This window comes from Cydia splendana, chromosome 26 (assembly GCF_910591565.1).
Source record: "Cydia splendana chromosome 26, ilCydSple1.2, whole genome shotgun sequence".
NCBI classification, from domain to species: domain Eukaryota; kingdom Metazoa; phylum Arthropoda; class Insecta; order Lepidoptera; family Tortricidae; genus Cydia; species Cydia splendana.
The window spans coordinates 8,511,251-8,533,341 of NC_085985.1; the positions used below are offsets into that span (position 1 = coordinate 8,511,251).

The window sequence follows — 22,091 nt, forward strand, 5'->3', positions numbered from 1 at the left end:
CCCATCATCAGTAGGTATTCGAGCTTAACAAAAATGTGGCTTAAAACCTTAACTTGCTTAATAGTAATTTTGAAGACCTATCGAATGATGTGCTTATGTTGATATTTCTCAAGAAAAAAACAATGTTAGTTTCATACGACGACGACCGGTCTGGCCTAGTAAGTAGTGTGACCCTGCCTGTGAAACCGATCGGATCCCGGTAAGGGGTCATCCATTAATTACATCACACGTTTAGGGGGGGGGAGGAGGTCAAGAAAATGTGACATGTTGTGACAAGGGGGAGAGGGGAGTCACAAACTTTGTGACGTCACTTTAACTTCATCAGTAACCAAAATTTTATTTTAATCATTTTATTTACTGTACAGTTCAAAAACAAGTTTTTGGAACGATAATCGTTTTTATTAGTTAAATTTTTTTTCATAATCAATTTTGGGTTATAAATTTACTAATATTTTGACAATAAATTAATAATACTTAATTCGATTTGCCGATTTCGTTGAAAAAATGTGACGTCACACCAGGGGGGGAGGGGTTTACCAAATGTGACCAAGTGTGACAAGGAGGGGGGAGGGGTCAAAAAACCTTGAAATTCGTGTGACGTAATTAATGGATAACCCCTAAGGGCATTGTATGATGAACACAAATATTTGTCATGGGTGTTATCTATGTATATAAGTATGTATTTATCTGTATAAGTATGTAATGTATATCGTCGCCTAGTACCCATAGTACAGTCAACGGTAAAAAGATGGGTGTAGACAACTTACTCAAAAATATGTCCCATAGTTCTTAATTCACTGACATAAGAGTTATGGGACATATTTTTGAGATGATTTGTACACCCATATTTTTACCGTTGACTGTACAAGCTTTGCTTAGTTTTGGGCTAGGTTGATCTGGTGTAAGATGTCCCCTAATATTTATTATTTATTTATTTACCTACCCATGGAGTGTGTTTTAAACTACGTACCGAAGCATAAAGTACATCAACACCACTTAATTAACGTCCATTAATGGACGGCTGGCAGTCCTCAAGTATGAGTTTCTCCAGAAACTTCCTACCTCGCACAGACAAACTGTCGAATGAACTGCCGCGTGCGGTATTTCCGGACCGTTTCGACCTTCAAACCTTCAAGAAAAGAGGCCAGCATCGAGATTACAACCCCTACGGTGTTGCGACTGTAATGTTGCGGGTATCCATGGGCGACGGTAATCTTATCATCAGGTGATTCGTGTGCTCGTTTGCCTCCTATATCATATAAGTAGATACATATAAAAAACACAATCTTATAGTTTTGGAGTAAAATTACTGTATAAGTGTTTCTTTTTTTGCTATTTTGGCTACGGAACCCTAAAAACGTTCACAAATCGGACTATCGGTTTCGAAGAGGAACGTGGATAAACTACTTGAGATCTGTGTGAAAACTAAAATACTATTACCTACCTAAAAGCAAAACTAGCATAATTACCATTTTCACTGTTTGATGTTGACAGAGGTACTCTGGCATGTGTAGATCTGATCTGAATCTGGTTTGCAGCTGAAATTTAAATTATGTTAAAAGAAATAAGGTAGAAGTACTAGGTGCTTGACGCTGCACTAGTATTCGACATGGGCACTTTATGTCAAAATAATATAGGTTAAATTTGAACGGCGAAGATTTTTCTGTATTCAAATTTAATCTTTGTCACTTTGGCATAAAGTGCCCATGTCGAATACTAGTGCAGCGTCGAGCACTAGTACTTCTGCCTTGAGTAACATTTTTAGATTAAGTACTATTAGGTAACTCCATACGCCGTGCACCGCAATAACGCGGTTGGGAGCGGCAATTTATCTAGAAAAAAAAAAGATCTTCATGGACTTTACATGTGCGACGGTAATCGCTTATTTACCATAAGGTGATTCGTGTCCTCGTTTGCCTCCTATATAACTTATATAGAAAAGCCTATGTTTATTTTAATATCCTTATATCTTATAGTTCTTGAGTAAAATGGCTGTGATCTACGGACGGACGGACGGGCGGACTGACCGACGGACATGACGAAACTATAACGGTTTCATTTTTGCCATTTTGGCTACGGACGGAACCCTGAAAACGATCACAATTCGGACTAACCAATTCGAAGAGAAACGTGGGTAAACTGAGGGCCTATCGCGAAACACGTTCGCCGTGTTACTTCTCTGTCGCACATACGTACGAATTTACAAGTGCGACAGAGAAGCAACACGTCGAACGTGGTTCGCGGTAGGCCCTCTGAAGTCTGTGTGAAAATACTTTTAAAGATACAACAGGCAGGCCTATTCGGATTTCGAGATAATCACAAGATCTTGAGACGATTTAGAGATCAACTAGATCTACATTAGATATCGACTAGATGTGACTTGGATATCTAATTCATAACTTGTCGATATCGTTCAAGAGGACCTCCAGAATCTCGGAAACGTCAAATTTGACATATCTATCTTACAAATATCTTTAAATTATCCGTATCGTAACTTGTTGAAGTCTAGTAGAAATCTAATTCATTTTCCGAATCGAGCCGCTAGAATAATTACCATTTACCTTCACTGTTCGATGTCGATGGTCTGGCATGTAAAGATGCATGGATCTGGGCGATGTTGCATAATAAACTACAACTAATATTACAAGCGGAACTCCTTTTCTAATAAGTGAAGTTAGAAAAGGAGTTCCGCTTGTAATATTAGTTGTAGTTTATTATGCAACACGGCCCTGGTTTGTAGCTGAAATTTAAAATTCTGGTGAAAAATTATGTTAATATTTTTAGATGATCTATTTTTTATGGGTAATCAAATATACCTACTGTTACTGTCTGTCTTTCGGGGCCCCCTGAGGATGGGGGCCCTGGGCACGAGCCCCGTGTGCCCTTATGGGAAAGACGTACTGACTTATACATATATTAAACCACTTATTCATAAAACTTAGCATCTACCTTAGTTAAATTTGTCCCTTTCTAACAAACACAAATGACAAAATGACGGATAAAGATAATCGATTATCAAGGGCTTAAAAGCGTTTATGAATAATGTCATAAGAATACTGTTGTTGAAATTGAAATAAGTACCTTCAATTCAATCTCTCATAGCATAGCATACTTATTAGTACCTATTGATTGAAGTTTCTTGTTAGATGGACATTGTTTCCATAAAAAAAAAGGTAGGTAATACTAATAAGTAATTAAAAATAATGAAATAGCTGTAAGTACCTACTCTGGACTGGAATAACCGTGATGTGCACAAAAACAGGCCAATTCGAACATACACTGAAACCAGAATAATAATTTATTTTAATCATCATTATGCATTCATTGTTAAATTTAGTCATCGTGCGTCTTGCCCGCACCAATACATGTACGGAAAAGTACGATATTTGAATGACATTAGTTAGATGTCATTATGATCCAACCTCACAAACACCCAATTATATGACAAATTGTTTACAGTACCTATATTAGGTACTTACTCAGTAAAATTCCTCCTCCTTAGAAGGTAGGTAGTGTATGCCGTTTATACATGTTTTAGGGTTCCGTACCCAAAGGGTAAAAGCGGGACCCTAATATTACTAAGACTCCGCTGTCCGTCCGTCTGTCTGTCAGTCTATCACCATGCAGGCTGTAACTCATGAACCGTGATAGCTAGCTATATACAGTTGAAATTTTCAAAGATGATGTATTTCTGTTGCCGCTATAACAAGGAATACTAAAAACAAAATAAAATAAATATTTAGTGGGGCTCCGATATAACAAACGTGATTTTTTTGCCGTTTTTTGCATATGGGCACGGAACCCTACGTGCGCGAGTCCGACTTGCACTTGGCCGATTTTTTAAATTATAATATTAGGTCTTGGTTCAAAGTTTGTTTGGGGTTAGCTGGATGAAGGGATAACTTCATCTTTATAATTTAAAATGTATCTGTTGCTGTTAAAATGTTTATTATTTACCTAATCACTTAGTGCCACTTGCACCATACCACTAACCCGGGGTTAACCGGTTAAACCATTAACCTAGTGTCAAATTGTACTGGTAACCATGGCTACTCTAGGTTGAATCAGTTAACCCCGGGTTAGTGAATGGTGCAAGTGGCCCTTAGTGGGCTACAACTAAGGCTAATTACTAATTATGGCTAATAGAAAGTTACCTTGTCTACTTGCAGCATGTTGAGGAAATTCTCATAATAATTGGTATTCCGACAGTGGAGGTGCGGAAAGATTTTTAACTTTGAATAGGCTCTTTTTAGGGTTTTGTTGTCACCTAGAAACCCTTATAGTTTCGCCATGTCTGTCTGTCCGAGGCTTTGCTCCGAGATCGTTAGTGTTAGAAAGCTGCAATTTGGCATGGGTACATATATCATGCATTGCGGCAGCGATAAAATAAAAACTATAAAAATATTTTTTGTTCCAATAGCGTGGGGTTCCGTTGGATAGGTCTTTCAAAACGAATAAGGAGTCCCTTTTTTGATATAGTTAATTTTTCGGAAATAATCGCTCCAAAAGAAAAAAAATATGTGCCCACCCCTCTAACTTTTGAACCATGGGTCCAAAAAGTATGACAAAAATCGTGAAACAAAAGCTTAATAAATAATTTCAATGAAAACTATAGCAAACATGATCAGTCCAGTCGTTTTTGAGTTATTACTAAAAATCTCCTTTTTCTTAGTAAAAAGACGTACAAAGCGCTGCAAATAGGTACTCCCTGTAATTTATAATGTACCTACATGATACTTACGAATATCCCCCGTTTGGCTTATTTTGACAGAATCGTAACTACGAAACTCTACACTGAGCAATTGAGCATGGCTCGACATGTAGCTTATTTCCTGTCTTGCCAAAGTCTCTCCGTTCAAAATGATCGCCACAAACGTGACGAATCTCCTGCAACTTTTCTATGGGTAAATGAACGAGATCTTCTTTTCCAGTCTAGCTTGTCTAACCCAAGTTATACACCTGTAAGCAAAGTGGTTTTAGCTTCCTTTTCATTGTGTACTGTATACATAATATTGAGGGACACAAATGATGCAAATTAAATCAATAAGTATTGCAAACATAAGAGGAAGATAGTAGTAGTAAGTATGTGCTTTAAAGTGATTGCGACATTTGGGTTCATGCAGGACTACTTTCAGATAACTAAAATATGAAATTGAATAACACGTAAGCTTTTATAGTAATAAAAGGTCATATTTGAAAAAGAAATGGAGATTATAGAGATTCGATGATGATAAACAACGTGGGTTGTGTCGGTCTAATAAGTACCTACCCTGTGCCCTAACTATTAGAAGAGACTTACAGGTAGCAAACATAGCAAATTCAAATAATACACCGCATAAGTAGCAAATAACATTTTTAGGAATTTATAAATTGAAATAGACGTCATCTTTGAATGCCTGGGAAGTATTTGACCAACAACTTTGATAACTAGACAGTGATGACCCCACAGTCAAACTCATTGTTGAGTTTTGCTGGGCTATGACTATTTTTAAGAATACCTCTGTATTTTATTAAATAAATAAATAACTAAATAACATTTAGGGCGAGCAATACGTGCTTGTTCCTCCTATTACGGAGTGGCGGAGACCGGATTCGAACCAGCGTCTCGGTCGGTCTTTAGCTTGTTACGCGGCTAAAATCAAAATGTTTAATAAAATAATTTGATTTGTTCCCTGGTAGTTGTATTTCGGAACTTGTAGACTTACCGCTGTTCATCCTTGAGAAATCTGGTAAAGAATTCTCCTCGAGTGATTTCTCAGACACCGCATATTTCACAATATCGGTTTTAGCCGGCCATTGTACTATTTTACAACAGTACGGGTGTCTGTTTCAAATCACCACAAAACTCAGGAGAAGCAAACTCAACTTTAGAAAACTGTTATTATTTTGCAAAATTTGCACACGAATTATGTCAATTTTGTATTTCAAAATGGTTGCCGCTCGTATACGCATAATGTCAAGTTGGCATTTCAACAGTGCTGCCGCCAATGCCACGCCGCTGAACTAATTATGACAAATATCTTTGCTATACGTTTGTTCGTAGTAAGAGAGTTTCTCGCCACTGGGTACTCGTAGCACCACTAGCACATACAGTAAACAAACCTCATTTACATTACAATGACACATCATGCGTCACTTGGTCAATCACATGGCCTACCGTGAAACACGGTAGTCGAAAGTTCGTTTTCTGCCTCTCTATCACTCTTGCATATTAGAGTCATAAAGAGGCAGATAACAAATTTCGATTTTCGCATTTCGCGGTCGGCCCTTGTTAACAAACCGCCTTGATGCATCAATGTCATATTTTATTGTCTGTGAAAACTTGTCGAAAAACAGTTTAAGGCACAGTAGGCAGTAGGTATAAGTTACTCTATGAATTTACTAGAGGCGGTAGTGCTGCACTCTGGCGGCAGAACTTTGCCGTAATATCCCCTATTCTGCAGCTTCCTGTACACCCACTGCAAAAGTTCATGTCCACTTTATTATTGAACTAGCAACCCGCCCCGGTAGTTCAAAAAAGTGACATTTGATGAAGTGGAACTGCTGATGATGATCAGAACGGAACTCTACAATGACGCATAGTTCACGTTTGGCGATTTGTCTTCTTCGTTATGTTTGTTAAGCAAGTTATAAGCCCTATTTTTGTCAAGCTCGAGTTCTGATGATGGCATCCATGAGGAATCGAGGCTATCGAGGGAACTCCTCAAATCTTAAAGGCATGCGTATAGATATTTTTGTATTTTCATCATAAAATCAAGCATTTTCATTAAAAACTGTCGCATTTGATGAAGTGGAACTGCTGATGATGATCAGAACAGAACTCTTTAACGACGCATAGTTTGGCGATTTCGATTTCGTGGGTTAAGTTAGGTTAGAACTGCGACCCTTACAGAAATGAAACATGCTACCAGAAATAGGTGACGAATTGGATTACTATATCTGGTGATCAGTTAAATACCAGCCAATAATTTATATGGCATTTCAAACTATTTCGAGAAGTCGGTTTTTTTCTATAAAATATTATTTTATGCCTGAAGGGTACAATGTGTAAATCGGGTATCGAACTTGTAACCGTAAGATTAAAAAAACGCGTACAAATGATTGTCAGACTAAATGGGACAACTAAGGGTGGTGGGGAATGTGCGGGCGGCAGGCGTACGGCGCCCGCACCCTCCCCGCCGCCCTTAGTCGTCTTACCCCGTTGCCCCCGTACCGCGCAGGCGAGGAATGCCTCTCTCGCACTTGTCAAAAATTTACACATTTGCTTCTAGCTTCTTATAGCTTGTACTTTGCAGTTAGCAGACACAGGACGGTACGACGAGAGTAGAATGTTAGAATGGATGAAGTTCCCTGTAGATATAGGAGTGGTCACCGAAAATCAAGCAAAACAAATGGCTGAAGAATGCTACCGTGGTAAATATATTTATTTATACTTTTAATAACAAAACTCCCTTTAGATGAGTCACAGATATAATATTAAATCTATTAAAACTAGTCACTCATGAATGTTAAGGCAAAAAACGTGACATGTTCATGTTTCACTCCGTACCGAGGAATGTCGTCAGGAGCTTCCACCATTTCACAATAATCATTGACGTATAATATCTAAGGACGGGCTTTACGGGCACTAACAATGGTACTAGTTCAGCGGTGTTACTCACGAATTCCAGCCAATCGTGCAGTCTAACGCAACTAGTTGCGACCAATAGCGCGCGTAATGCGAACTCATCAACAAATCGCGCGCGTGATGCGAACTCATCAACCAATCGCGTTGTAGCGCACCGAGGCATCGGGCGCGGAGAGCTGCGGCCCGCAGTCTGCGCCGGTCTGCCAACGCGAGCTTGACGACACTCCTCGGTACGGACAGGGCTGCGAAACTCCTGACTTCGGCCAAACTCGGCTCCGCTCGCCATAGCATTGCTCCGAGCAATTATTAGGGTTGACACAACTTGACGTCCCTTAGCGTGCACGACCACATAAGATAGAGTCGGACCAAAAAAAGTCTGCAGCGGATTTGATAGTCCACGCAGTGCAAGTGTCATTTATACGTCATAATTTCATAGAAGTTTGACGTTTAATATAACACTTGCACTGCGTGGGCTATCAAATCTGCTGCAGACTATTCTTGGTCTAACTATAATGGCTTGAATTTTGACAACCCTAAATAGCCGAAAGGGATAGTGTCATTTATTGGAAAGGGACAGCATGATTCGACCCTGAACCGCTGTCAAACTGTAGTACTATTGTTTATTCTGTGGTATAGTCCTTTTTTTAACATTAGAAAGAAGGTAAGCGATCTTGACGTATCTTTTTAAAAACACTTCTTAAAAATGAGTCACAGCAAATATGTAACAATTATAAGTCATAAAGGACGATTTACATTCTTTTGCTTTCACGAGTAATATAAACTAATTTTTAATAGCGTTTTTCAAACATTTTCAATAAAAAGACACGTCAAGATTGTTTACCTTTTTTCTACTAAAAAAACGAACTATAGGAGGAAATCAAACCGGTTCAAATCGTCGGGATGTAGTATTTTAATTTTATTATAATAGTAACTATCGCGATAACCAAAAAAAAATTGTGTTTATTTAAGTGGTATCCAGACGGGCCTGATCAAATCGGTCGATTTGATCAGGAAAATAATTGCCGCCAATCTCATCTAGCGTCCACACGTACACAATTTAATCACCAATTTTAGAACCATAACCAAACGCACGTACAGATCCTAGCATTCCATAGATACTAGCTTCGAAAATTGGCATATTTGTGTCCGCACCTCCTGATCTGATCGGGCAATCGAATCAGCGAGCCAAATTGCCGATTGTGCCCGCACCTCCTGATTCGATCGGGCAATTTAATCAGATTGGCGAAAAATTTACTAATCTGGATACGTCTTTACAGTGAACGGGGCTGAGAATGATCAATTATGCGCGAGAGGCCAACTTCTGTGGGAATGCCTAAATGACGAAATGGATAGGGTACGTAGTTAAGTTACAGTAAAACCCGCTTTTTAACCCTTTAAACGCCACGCCTCACACGCCTGCCGTGTGCGGCGCGTCATTGTAAACCTAAGCGCTTGCATGGTATAATAATATACTCCGCCTGGTACTCCATTCCGAGATTCGCGTATGACCTAACTGACACGCGCCTACGTCATCATGCTGTTTACAGGTTCTCAAACTTTGAAATGTGGGAGAATTTTAACCAACGGTGAAAATTATTTTAACGGCATTAATTTTAAGTTATTCATGTAGAAACATAGTAAAATAAAACAAATCTAATGTATTAAATTAAACTTTATTTATCTATACAAGACAAACGTTTGAAAAACTAATTCACAGTTAATCAATAAACGGTGTTCGACACTTTAAGCAATTTTCGTTTTAATTTCTTCTGGAGTTGATTACAAACGATTTTTTTCATTTCATTCATTGGCTACGGATTCATTATTCGGAAACGTATAAAATCTGATTATACTGCCCTTTTTACTCCTACTCTTACAGTTCCGAATAGAACAGCCAACCATTTTCGTAACAAAACATTAATTACCAAGCTTACGACGTGAAAAGTTTGGAAAACTCTGCGACTGCTGACACTGAGCGAGAAGGAAATAACAATTAACACGCGTTCGACAAGGATGACGGTCAGGGCATGAAGTTATCTAGATCCGAATTGTCAAATGTCCACAGCGCTATCCTGTGTTGCCAGTAGTATAAACAGAATTACCCGAAAGTCTGAAATTTCTTTCGTGAATCGGAAGATATTGCTAACGAGTAATTAAAAATGACGTGTTATTGTAAAATTTAAGCTAAAATACATATAAATGAAAATTATAAAATTATAAAGAAATATTTTAACTTATTAACCATAGGTATAATGTACCCATGTAACATGTTATGTTGAAATAAAGTGGCAATGTTATTGTGACGTAATCGCGTGTCACTCTGGGAATGGAAGACCATGTTTTATTAGACCATGAGCGCTTGTGCACAAATCACGCGAGGTTCGATAGGGGGGGGTGGGTCACGAAAAAATCACGACAGATCACGTTGGGGGAGGGGGGTATAAGGAGACCTCACGTGTATTTTTCTACAGGGAACGAAACTAAGAAAATATACCTACTACATGAGTAGATACTTTTTCTCGGTTTCATTAAACATAGGTAAATCTTCACTCCGCACTTCAAAATAGCGAGTCTATTTTACGAAATTTTGGAGCGCGTGGCCTTGACCGGTCGGATAGAAAATTTCATAAAAATACACGTGAGGTTATGTGGGGAAGGTGGGTAGCCAAAAACCTCAACAAATATCACCAAGGGGGAGGGAGGGGTCAAAAAGTAGCCGAAAACACCTCGCGGGATTTGTGCACAACCCCTTTTTGGAATGTACGAAAGTTGATAGGCGTTAAAGGCTGCAGCTGCACGCGTCAGATGACGTCTTTGGCTATCAATTGGTTTCACCCACGTACTGAGCAATAGAATTACTAAATAACTTCATACCTACAGTCCAAAACGCAGACATATTCGCATACAAGTGGCCGTCCCTACAACGTAGTATCAGAATTTTTAGTCTAACCTATTATAACACTTTAAACTCTCGCGTTTTGTACACATATTTAATTGCACAAACGGGTCTACCGCGATATAATTTCATTGTGTTTACCTTTAATTCCGACGTTTCAGCTGAGTTGCACCAGCTGTGGTCACGGAAAGACTGACGTCCCAACAAATGTCAACAGAGATATTAATAAAACACCACTAAACTACCCGAAATTAGTTTATAAAAATGTTTGGGGTAGACAAAGAAATTGCAGCTACCCGTTAAAGTTTAATGTTTATTGTCCACGGCACGACACGCAACACTCACAGTATCCGTACACTGGTTCGAAGATATATCCGCTGGTTTCAACATTTGAATCACTGGTCCCCAAGTAGACGATAATTTTTACCCGTCCTCTCGGTTGAAATTTTTAGGGTGTTTAGGGGAGCGACACTATATTATCCGCGGATCGTGAGAGAGGCGATTGAAATTAAAAAACACCCTAAAAATTTCAACCGAGAGGACGGGTACAAATTATCGTCTACTTGGGGACCAGTGATTCAAATGTTGAAACCAGCGGATATATCTTCGGACCAATGTACGGATACTGTGAGTGTTGCGTGTCGTGCCCTATGATCTTTTATATGAATATGTGTTATACACGTTCCAAAATTGAAGCACTCACCTCGTGTCATGTGTACGAGTTTGTCTCAGTCTGCCTGACGCAAGCGCGAAGTGTACACCGGTTAATACTTTTCCACAAATAACGTGTATTAAGCAACAAAATGCCGACCTGCGTTATGTTGAAATGCTCAAATTATCCGCGGAAGCGCAAAAAAATTGACGGCGTCACATATCATTCGTAAGTAAAAGCTGAAATAATCCGTTTTTCTTCGGTTTAATCTTGAAAGAAATAAAGCTGGCCGCCATTTTCGCCGGCTGACAGAAAGAGATAAGTTTATGTTCTTATCAGCGAGAATGACAAGGACGCACCAACTGCGTACATAGATTATCATAGCAGAGGTGTCATGGTAAGTTGCATTCATTGTTTGGTGCTTGTCGTACAAATAAGTTTTTTCTTGTAATTAACTACAACAATTGGCAAATTAAAGATTATTATTGTCCGGGTCGCGTCAATTAAGTAAATAGGTACCTATATTGCTGTTTATACAAAGATTACTACAAAATTATTTTACAAAAGTATTTTTTTTAGGCATTTCATTTTCTCACACAATAACAATTATTATAACATAAAATTGTTAGTAAAATAAAAGGTTTTGTTGTTATTGAATTTGCTTTTTTTTTAACTCGGTTTCGTGGAAAGGAATATTGTTTATTTACATAGTTACATATTATATATTTTTACCGCTTTATTTACATTTGCGTATGAACTGTGCTAGTACCAGTATATATCACTTTATCAAAGGGAAGGTGAATGTTATTAATAGTATTCACGAAATAGGTAGAATCCAGTACATATAAAATATAAAAATACGGGGTGAAATTTTAACCACCATACATACATACTCTGCGTACTGAACCAGCCAAATTTTTTTTGTTACAAAAGTAACAATGATAAGTATATAATATATTTTATTTACATAACTAAATGTGAAAACTTTTTACTTCGGTAGCGAGTACATTACTACATAGAACTGCACTAAAATGATTTGCACCTTCTGTCAAACATCTTATTCTTTGATATTTTTTTTCTTAATAAGTTTTACGGTTCGCGCCATCTCCACTATTTGCCGTCGTGTTATGGTGGTATCACCATGAAGTTATATTGTTTAAACTGGAGCGAGTTGTCAGTTTTTTGCCATACTAATTTGAACCTTATCACCGAGACAGAATGTTGTTCGTACCAGACTAGAGAAAACGGTCCACATGAGATAGAAAAACCCGAGCCCTGTGTCTCACTCGCACATGTTGCCAATGTTAAAAAGATACTATTGTGGTAGAAATTATATCAATATACTACTGAAATTCATTACCTTCTTATACTATTTTAGTGCTATATTCCAATTACAGTTCTGATATCTTTTAAGTAATTTGTTAATTATTATGATGTTAATATTATTAACTGATTAAGCCAAGTATGTGCGCAACAAAAAAAACAGTAAATTGAATATGGTAGAAATTGTAGTAACTTTGAATATTAATTGGTATCCCCAACTTGATGACGATTAGGGTGACCATGATGTCGGTACGATTTGGATCGGTCTTACAAAATTGTTATTTCATACTTAATGTAATAATAACTTTACCTAAATAGTATACTAATAAATAAATAAAGATATACTTATTTCGGCATGTTTAATTATTCGGTTCACGTAATGAGAGCTACATAATTGCCAAAAATTAAATCCGAAGTCCTTGGACATTACAGACTCATATTTATACATAATATTTAATTACTGGAACGTTAATTCTAACTATTTATATATATATGTAATCGATTCTATATAGGTTGGGCCGACATTTCCGTCAGTATACAAAAGCGGCAAATTTGAAAATGTTGTTCCAATTACAGATCTACGATGACGCTTACGCTTAAAGAATAGCTAAAGTATGCAAAAGGGAAGTCATCACGTATATTAACACACCATGACTATGATATTGATAGTGATAGGTATTTTGTTAAATTATGAATTATGAAGAGCATAAATAGTGTGGAATGCCGGGTTACACAGTTAAATGTAAGTTTTTATTTCGTCGTGTGCTAATATTTTATCATTTTAGTCAATAATCAAGATAATTTCGTGTAAAAACATAAATTGTTACGCTACGCTAGGGCTTGACAAAATGACTAGTATCGATAACCAGTGGGCATAGTAATAATATAAATTTATTTGCGTTGCAAGTGTTGAAAGTAGGAATTAAATTCGCAACGAGTGGTGATAAATTAAAACACGACCGAAGGCAGCGTTTTTAATCGATACGATTTGCGAATTACCAAGTACAACTACAACGTTTTACCCGACCCTGGATATCTGTCTCGCTCTCTCTTATAGCTGTCTTTGATAGAAATAAATAGAAATAGAAAATATTTATTTGGCGTACAAAACATACCTACATTACGGTAAGTACAACATAAAGTTAACAATACAGTAAACATACACCAAATAGGATGCCGCTCAGCATAAGCAGTGTCTGTAAGATACTACGCTGGTTTTCACCCAATACGTACGATGGACGTACGGCGGACCACCTTCCTCACAATCAACCATGATCGCATTGATCGCGATCCAATGGGTTATTCCCACTAGTTACCACCAAGTTCTTACCAGTGGTAACTACTGGGAATTTTTTTCCCACCTTTTACCACAAAAAGGTGGGTAAAAGGTGGGATTTTTTTTTTCCCAGTAGTTAGCACCAAAATATTGTTAGAATTGGATACTAATAAAAACAGTATAAATAGTATAATATAAATGTAGCGTGCTGTAATAAATAATCATGTGTCAGTTAGTGATTCAGTAAACTACTTTAAAAGTGATCAAAAATATTAAAACAGTTTTACCGGTATAAGTGTTAAAACTAAAATATAAGTCTCACTCTAGTTAAGTAGAAATTAATTTATTATCCGGATTAAATTTATCTTATTAACTGTAAATTGAATTACATATTTATACAAACGAAGAAACAAATCAGTCAAAAACCGACAGAACTGATTTCGTTTTATTATTTACAGCTATGTACTTCATTTCGTTCTATTATAACACGATGTAGAGCTGGAATATGTAGGTATTCATAATTTGTAGTCAGACTAAATAATTAAAGGGCATGGTTGTTATTAAAACCGCTTAGGGCGCGCTTCGGATGGGCTGGCTGCTCGGACTAACCAGCATAGGCTCGCATTCCAATTACGCTCGGGTAGTACATCGCTCGGTCATGTTACGCTGGTTGGCTCGATTGCTTAAACACCCACGCTAGCGGGATGGTAATAACACTACCAGAGGGGCATCAGGAACTATTCGAACACTCCTTTTTTTGTATTTAACTTTTATTCTTTTGGAAAATATGTTTATTGGAAGAACGTGTAAGTAATTCAAATCACATAAATTTTCTTAACCCTTAAATGCATAGTGTTGCCAAATGTCTACAAACCATTAGACAGCTCACAGTTTTAAAATAAAAAGGCTTACGTTCTTGCACGCACCTTTATGCCAAACGTCAAGTAATAGAATACTGATTTAAGGGTTAAATTTACGCAATATTTTTAATTTATAAAAATTACATTCGTTTTAAGACGAAAAGTCGGCAAACTTGGAAAAATCCACAAGTTGATAATTTTAGTATGTGATTTTGAACGGTTTTTTCGGGGTATGTAATTATTTTATATTTAAAAACTTTATCATAGGTATATCACAAATAGTGTACCTTTCTAATGGTAGTAAAAAATGACATTTATATATTACTGAAAATTACATATTTACATAAATATGATTTAGCCAATTCAACTTCTAACACTGATTTCGCAGTGAAAATCGAAGTTATATTTTTTTTACTATTTTTCCTAGAATATACAAACAATTATGTGATACATACATAAATTTCGGGCAAAAAGAAAAAAATCATGCATTTAAGGGTTAAATTGAGTACGACGAAGGGGCAAGAGGGCGTGAGGCTTAGAGCAAAATTCAGACAAAGAGTAAAATAATAATTATGTACTTTATCTGATTCTGATGGCGATGGCGTGCGAATGCGAACGAAATACCTACAAAAAAAGAAGTGTACGAGTAGTACCTGATGCCCCTCTGGTAGAGTGTTATTACCATCCCGCAAGCGTGGGTGTTTAAGCAATCGAGCTAACCAGCGTAACATGACCGAGCGATGTACTACCCGAGCGTAATTGGAATGCGAGCCTATGCTGGTTAGTCCGAGCAGCCAGCGCGCCCTAAGCGGTTTTAATAACAACCATGCCCTTTAATTATTTAGTCTGACTACAAATTATGAATACCTACATATTCCAGCTCTGCGTCATGTTATAATAGAACGAAATGAAGTACATAGCTGTTGTCGCGGTGATCGCGAAGACTGTCATTGTGGTATGTATCTTATCTGTCACTCTTAGCATACTTTCACTGGTAACACTGGCGATGGAGGTCGGCAGTGTCATGTGTGACAGGGAGGAAGATGGCGGGAACCGAGTTGAGACAAGTTGAGAGAGGTCGTCTGAATTTCTGGTACGTAAGAGGTGGTGTGACGCCGTGGCGCGTGCATCACGTACAGGAGACTCTTGGTAAGCGAAACATATCTATATTTTGATATATATGGATATTGCAGTGACCTTGAATTAGCGACGACCTTGAGATCTATCTGAGTTGAAGAATTGTCTGATATTCTTTGTGTGTAGCTCGAGTTTGAATGTAACAAGTGAGGTGGCTAGAGTTTATCGGTTTGAGTTACTGGAGGTTTCTTTATGGAGGCTGATGGATGAGCTGTAGGGGTTGTTGTGGAGGCTCGTCGGGGACCACATGGTCCCCACCTCAGTACTCATCGCATATTATGAGTAGAGAGATATATGAGATTCTGAGTTTATGAGAATATATGAGTTGCGGGATGCACGATGAGTTCTCCTGTGTTGTGGAGATTCAGTTGTGCCGTGCATCCACCGATATGAGCCACGGGACTTGGGGCCCTTCTAATTTTCCCTGAGAGAGTTGAGGTTACATTCATAACAAGAGATACCTACGAGATTGAGAGGAGATGGAATTGTGCGCCCATCGAGTGTTGATTCATGGTCAGTGCAGTAGCTATCTTATACTGTGCTATATATATTAGAGATCCATGTAGCGAGGTTATCATTACATCCCCCTAAGCCCCCATTCACACGACAGCTTTTTCAACGCGCGTTAAAAAAGCGTTTGAATGACACAAATGGATACGTGTGTATTTATTCACACGACAGCGGTGGCGCTTTTTATCAAGCGTTGTTGGATTTTCGACTTTAAGCCTTGGACGTTAAGTCGAAATTAGAGTGCGGACAGATTCAAGCGCTTTTTTAACGCGCGTTGAAAAAGCTGTCGTGCGAATGGGGGCTAAAAGTAAAACTCCGCTACAGCTGTAAATAATAAAACGAAATCGGTTCTGTCGGTTTTTGACTGATTTGTTTGCTCATTTGTATAAATATGTAATTCAATTCACAGTTAATAAGATAATTTAATCCGGATAATAAGTTAATTTCTACTTAACTAGAATGAGACTTTTCTATTTTAGTCTTTACACTTATACCGGTAAAACTGTTTTAATATTTTTGATCACTTTTAAAGCAGTTTACTGAATCACTAACTGACACAATTATTTATTACAGCAAACTACATTTATACTATACTATTTATACTGTTTTTATTAGTATTCAATTCTGACAATATTTTGGTGGTAACTACTGGGGAAAAAAAAATCCCACCTTTTACCAGTGGTAACTACTGGGAATAAAAATTTCCAGTAGTTACCACCAAGCCGAGTTGCTGGTAACTAGTGGGATTTTTTTTTCCCAGTAGTTACGAGTGGTAAAAGGTGGGAAAAAAATTTCCAGTAGTTACCACTGGTAAGAACTTGGTGGTAACTAGTGGGAATAACCCGATCCAATACGCCCATCCCATCTGTAACAGCTTTTATAACGACTAAAAGCTTTATCACGACTAAATTAAGTAAGGTTGTGTGAAGCGTTTTACAGAAGAGAAAAAAACTATATCCATCTCTTTTCTGGAGCAATTATACTAGCATAGGGAAAATACAGTATGATTCTCTCTAATTATGCACGAATGAGAAAAGATCCTGGCCAAACTATACATTCCATCTTATGCTAATATCCCACATTCATATGACTTATGGTCACCCTAATTAGAAAGAGATGGAGGGCTCAGGTTTGACCTCTCATGTGGACACACTTTTTGGCCAGTGTACACTATCCAGTTTACTCTCTACGTCCGTGGGTATCACTGATTTACCAAATTCACGCGCAAGTGACAAACACTAGCCGTCTCTTTTTTACTTAGGTATTCTTTTAATTGTGCCGTCTCTTTTACGCATTTGCGTATGAAGTTGTAAACAAATTGTAACTGATGCTGCCGTGACGTTGGCAGCATTGGTTAGCATCATTTTTTTCGCTTGATATGTTAGTGGTGTTAGTGTATGGCATATCTACATATAAAAGATCATAGGTCGTGCCGTGGACAATAAACATTAAACTTTAACGGGTAGCTGCAATTTCTTTGTCTACCCCAAACATTTTTATAAACTAATTTCGGGTAGTTTAGTGGTGTTTTATTAATATCTCTGTTGACATTTGTTGGGACGTCAGTCTTTCCGTGACCACAGCTGGTGCAACTCAGCTAACCTATTATGTTACTAAACACATTCGCTGCGTTACGGGGAGCATTTGGCCGTATTTGACTTTCCGCCGGTGCGGCAGCTATCTGCGCTGCGCTTGTCTAACCCCCGGTGCGGCGGTGCGGTGGTTTTTCTATGACTACTTATAGTCCCGATGTTGTAATGTTGTGATAGCCCACCCTGTGAGCCTCGTTCTGGGGATTCATATACTGCTTTCAAATATAAAGACGATGTTCTTCTTGACAGGTTTATAATTAATATTAGTTTTACAAAGCTGGTTTCTCATTTTAGCAGTAATCCTTCACAAGTTGACAGGAAAAAGCTAAGAGTCACAGATAACATATATCAGCCCTATGCGCTTAAAAAGTATACTTTTGGCGGGCTTTCAATAACTGTCATTACAATCATCTTGTGTTGGTACACTGTATTAGCCATATTGTTTTATTAAGCCGTTACGTTGTTAAGCTTGGAATAATACTATATACATAATATAAAACTAGTACAAAATATAAAATGCTAATATTCGGCCAATCCTGGGGTACAACGCGTCTCTGCGTTTTAAAGAGTTAAACATAAATAATCCACATTACATAAACTTAATGCACAACAAAACAATAAAATCTACATTACTCAACTTATGAACTACATCACTACAGGCATTCTTCCCATGCCTGCAATGACTCACTCTTATAAACTACATCAATACATGCCTTCACATGTTATTGACTCACTGTTTCTTACAAACTACATCAATGCATGCATTCACATGTCATTGACTCACTGTTACATCAATACACGCATTCACATGTTATTGACTCACTGTTACATCAATACACGCATTCACATGTTATTGACTCACTGTTACTTATAAACGACATCAATACATGGATTCAGATTCACATGCCATTGACTCACTGTTACTCATTTAATACATCAATACATGGGTTCACATGTCATTGACTCACTGATACTTAATTCATGGATTCACATGTCATTGGCTCACTTTTAATCACTTAATGCATCATTACATGGACTCACTGATACTCATCTAATACATCAATACATGGGTTCACATGTCATTGACTCACTGATACTTAATACATCAATACATGGATTCACATGTCATTGACTCACTGTTAATCACAATGCTTCATTATATGGCTCACATGTCTCACTGTTACTCATTTAATACAAAAATATATGGATACACATATATCATAGTCTCACTGTTACTCCTTACATCAATACATGGACTAACATGTCATTAACTCACTGTTACTCACTTAATAGATCAATACATGGACTTACATGTCATTGACTCACTGTTACTCATTTACTATATCAATACATGGACTCATGTCAGTTACTCACTATTACTCATTTAATACAAAAATACATGGATTCACATATATTCATATATCATTGACTCACTATTACTTGTTACATCAATACATGGACTAACATGTCATTGACTCACTGTTGCTCACTTAATACATCAATACTTGGACTCGCATGTCATTGGTTTCACTGTTACTCATTTACTATATCAATAGATACATAATACATTCCATTGCTTCACTGTTACTCATTTAATACAAAATACATGGATTTCCATAACATGGACTCACTGTTATTCATTTACTACATCATTGCAGCTCTTCACCTGCAATGCCTCACTGTTAATATATGTACCATATTAGCTCACTCAATTTTAATAATTGCATGTCTTTTATACTGAATAACTTTTTATTGTCTGACATATTACCAAATTGCTATATTACTCTTTATAAATTCGCTGTTATAACTCCTGTGTTACAAATTATTATACAATACCTTTTCTCTTTAAGATCACAAAATTCCCCATCTCACTTTTAGAAAATGATCATGGATAAGTACCTATAGGTATATAAAATAAAATAAATAAATGTTAGGGAACATCTTACATAGGTCAGGTAATTATCTCTTTAATAATATAGGTTTCTCTGTTTCACTTCTTAACAAGTTGTATTGAATATATCTTTCACAATTTCATCATATTCATATTACTGTTACTCTTGTAGTGATCTAATCACAACTTCAACAGAAAGATAAATAGTTAATATCTTCAACAGTCAAATGCAAAATTTAAGTTTTTCAAACTCTCGACTCTCTTGAATTCCAAATTCCAAGTTATTATCACAAATATTAGTTTGATTATGAATACTACTTTATTTTAAATTATGATTAATAAACCTCAAATTGATCGCAATTTTCACTAGGCTTGTGCCTGCTCATTCACTAAAGAGAGTGCTCCGCTCTCAGTCAATTGGTCAAAAGAACTAGTTCGGTCTTTTAGTTTTTATAGTTAATAACTGACTCAAGCCTACTTTTCACATATATCAATATTTTTTTTTATATTTAATAACATCTTTAACATATATCAATTGCTTTGATAGGAAACATATTTACCCTTTGCTTTCACTCTGAATCACCATGTATGTATACTAATCTCCCACATAAATTTTCTTGTATACCTTAACACCTTGTTTATTAGTTTAGTACCCTCTCTATTAAGTTCTACATCAACTTGTACCGGACAAGATTATTTCATTGCGCAACTCTAGGTATGAAATCATTTTTACTAACTGTGCTGCAAATGGTAATACAACCATTTACTGCTTTAAAGGTCTAGCAAAGTTTATATATTCCTAAATCATCCTAAAGTACACATACAAGTACACAATGGTCAGCCTTTTAATACTTTCATGAGGCGCTAACTGGCTGCGACTAAAGTGCATGCAATAGCTTGTGAGCCCAATGAATTGTACATAATTCATTCAGAAGTAACCGTGTACAACGCTGCATTATATGCATAAACATTACAGGACTTGACAATGAAAACATTTTTACTAATTTCATACAAACATAAGTCATCAATCATTTTAACAACATTCTATAACACACTACAGTAATAATTAAAAAATTTAATTATCATTCTGACATTGTCTACTTCTACGGTCACTACTTTCCTACCTACATGTTTAACTAACAAATTGCAAAAGCCCCACAATAAAATTATTAAGGTAACATGGACTTACCCAGTCATGAGTAAATTTCAAGCATCAGTTCTCTCTCTCTCTCTCTCTCTCTCTGTCTCTCTCTCTCTCAGGATGCTTAGGCTGTCAAAATCAACATATGCCTAGTTATTGTACCCTGCTGATATAAATTAACTTGAAATTATTACCTATTTTTTAACTACCCGTTACCTGAACCAGCCTTTTTACTGGAGATCTCACTCATTAACTAATGCCATTTTATCATGATAATAATTTTCTATGCCATGTGAAAATAACTGATGGCAGGCCTCGGTACCATCTATGTAAATGGTATGAATGACCATTACAACAATCCATATCAAGGGACCTACTCACTTGGCTATATTATGGTGTATATGTACTGATATTTGATATAGTACTGCCTTGCACTTGACTTTTCCTTACTTCTTCTGTCACACTTTCTACTACTACCATGGAATCTTCTCATTTTCACTCTTACTGTTAAAACTGACAATATGAAGATCCACATACACATAACATAACATAATAGTTACAACCAGTAATTCAGAGTGAAATTCGAAAGTAACAATATGAACTAAAATTTCCTTAAAATTGATTTCCATTCACAATCAATACGCTCACGAGAAGCCTAACACATACTATTAATCACTTGGTACTATTACAGCTATTGGAATTACTGTAAGCATTTCAATCACCAAAAAAAAGAAATTACGCACACGAACAAACGCTAAACACATGAAACATGCTCTTGTTAGTGCATTCACGACACAAAACACGATATGTTATCATATTCTTTTATTACGTAGTTTGTTCAAATAGGTTAGTTTTCCTTAAACGGATATCACTTTCTCCAACTCCCAGATTTGTTAGTGAGCAATCACTTCTCTGACTGCCAAAACACGGTGAAAATAACTGGAATTATCAGACCTCTGGCTCCCAATTTATAGAAATAGCGTCTTTTCCAACTGACGGGCGTCGGTTTCAAAGCAAGCTTCTCCAACTTATCCCGGCTTCTGAATTGATAGCCCACCCTGTGAGCCTCGTTCTGGGGATTCATATACTGCTTTCAAATATAAAGACGATGTTCTTCTTGACAGGTTTATAATTAATATTAGTTTTACAAAGCTGGTTTCTCATTTTAGCAGTAATCCTTCACAAG

General features: G+C 36.9%; 1 protein-coding gene across 1 annotated transcript in view; it reads left to right on the forward strand.

Annotated features, from left to right (window-relative positions):
* LOC134803352 (uncharacterized) overlaps positions 1-22,091 on the forward strand; it is an 86,920-nt gene that overhangs the window by 59,828 nt on the left and 5,001 nt on the right. The window contains exons 11-12 of the mRNA XM_063776152.1: positions 7,296-7,413; positions 8,905-8,981. Of these exons, the coding sequence (XP_063632222.1) occupies positions 7,296-7,413; positions 8,905-8,981 (195 nt within the window). The remainder of the gene's footprint in view (positions 1-7,295; positions 7,414-8,904; positions 8,982-22,091) is intronic.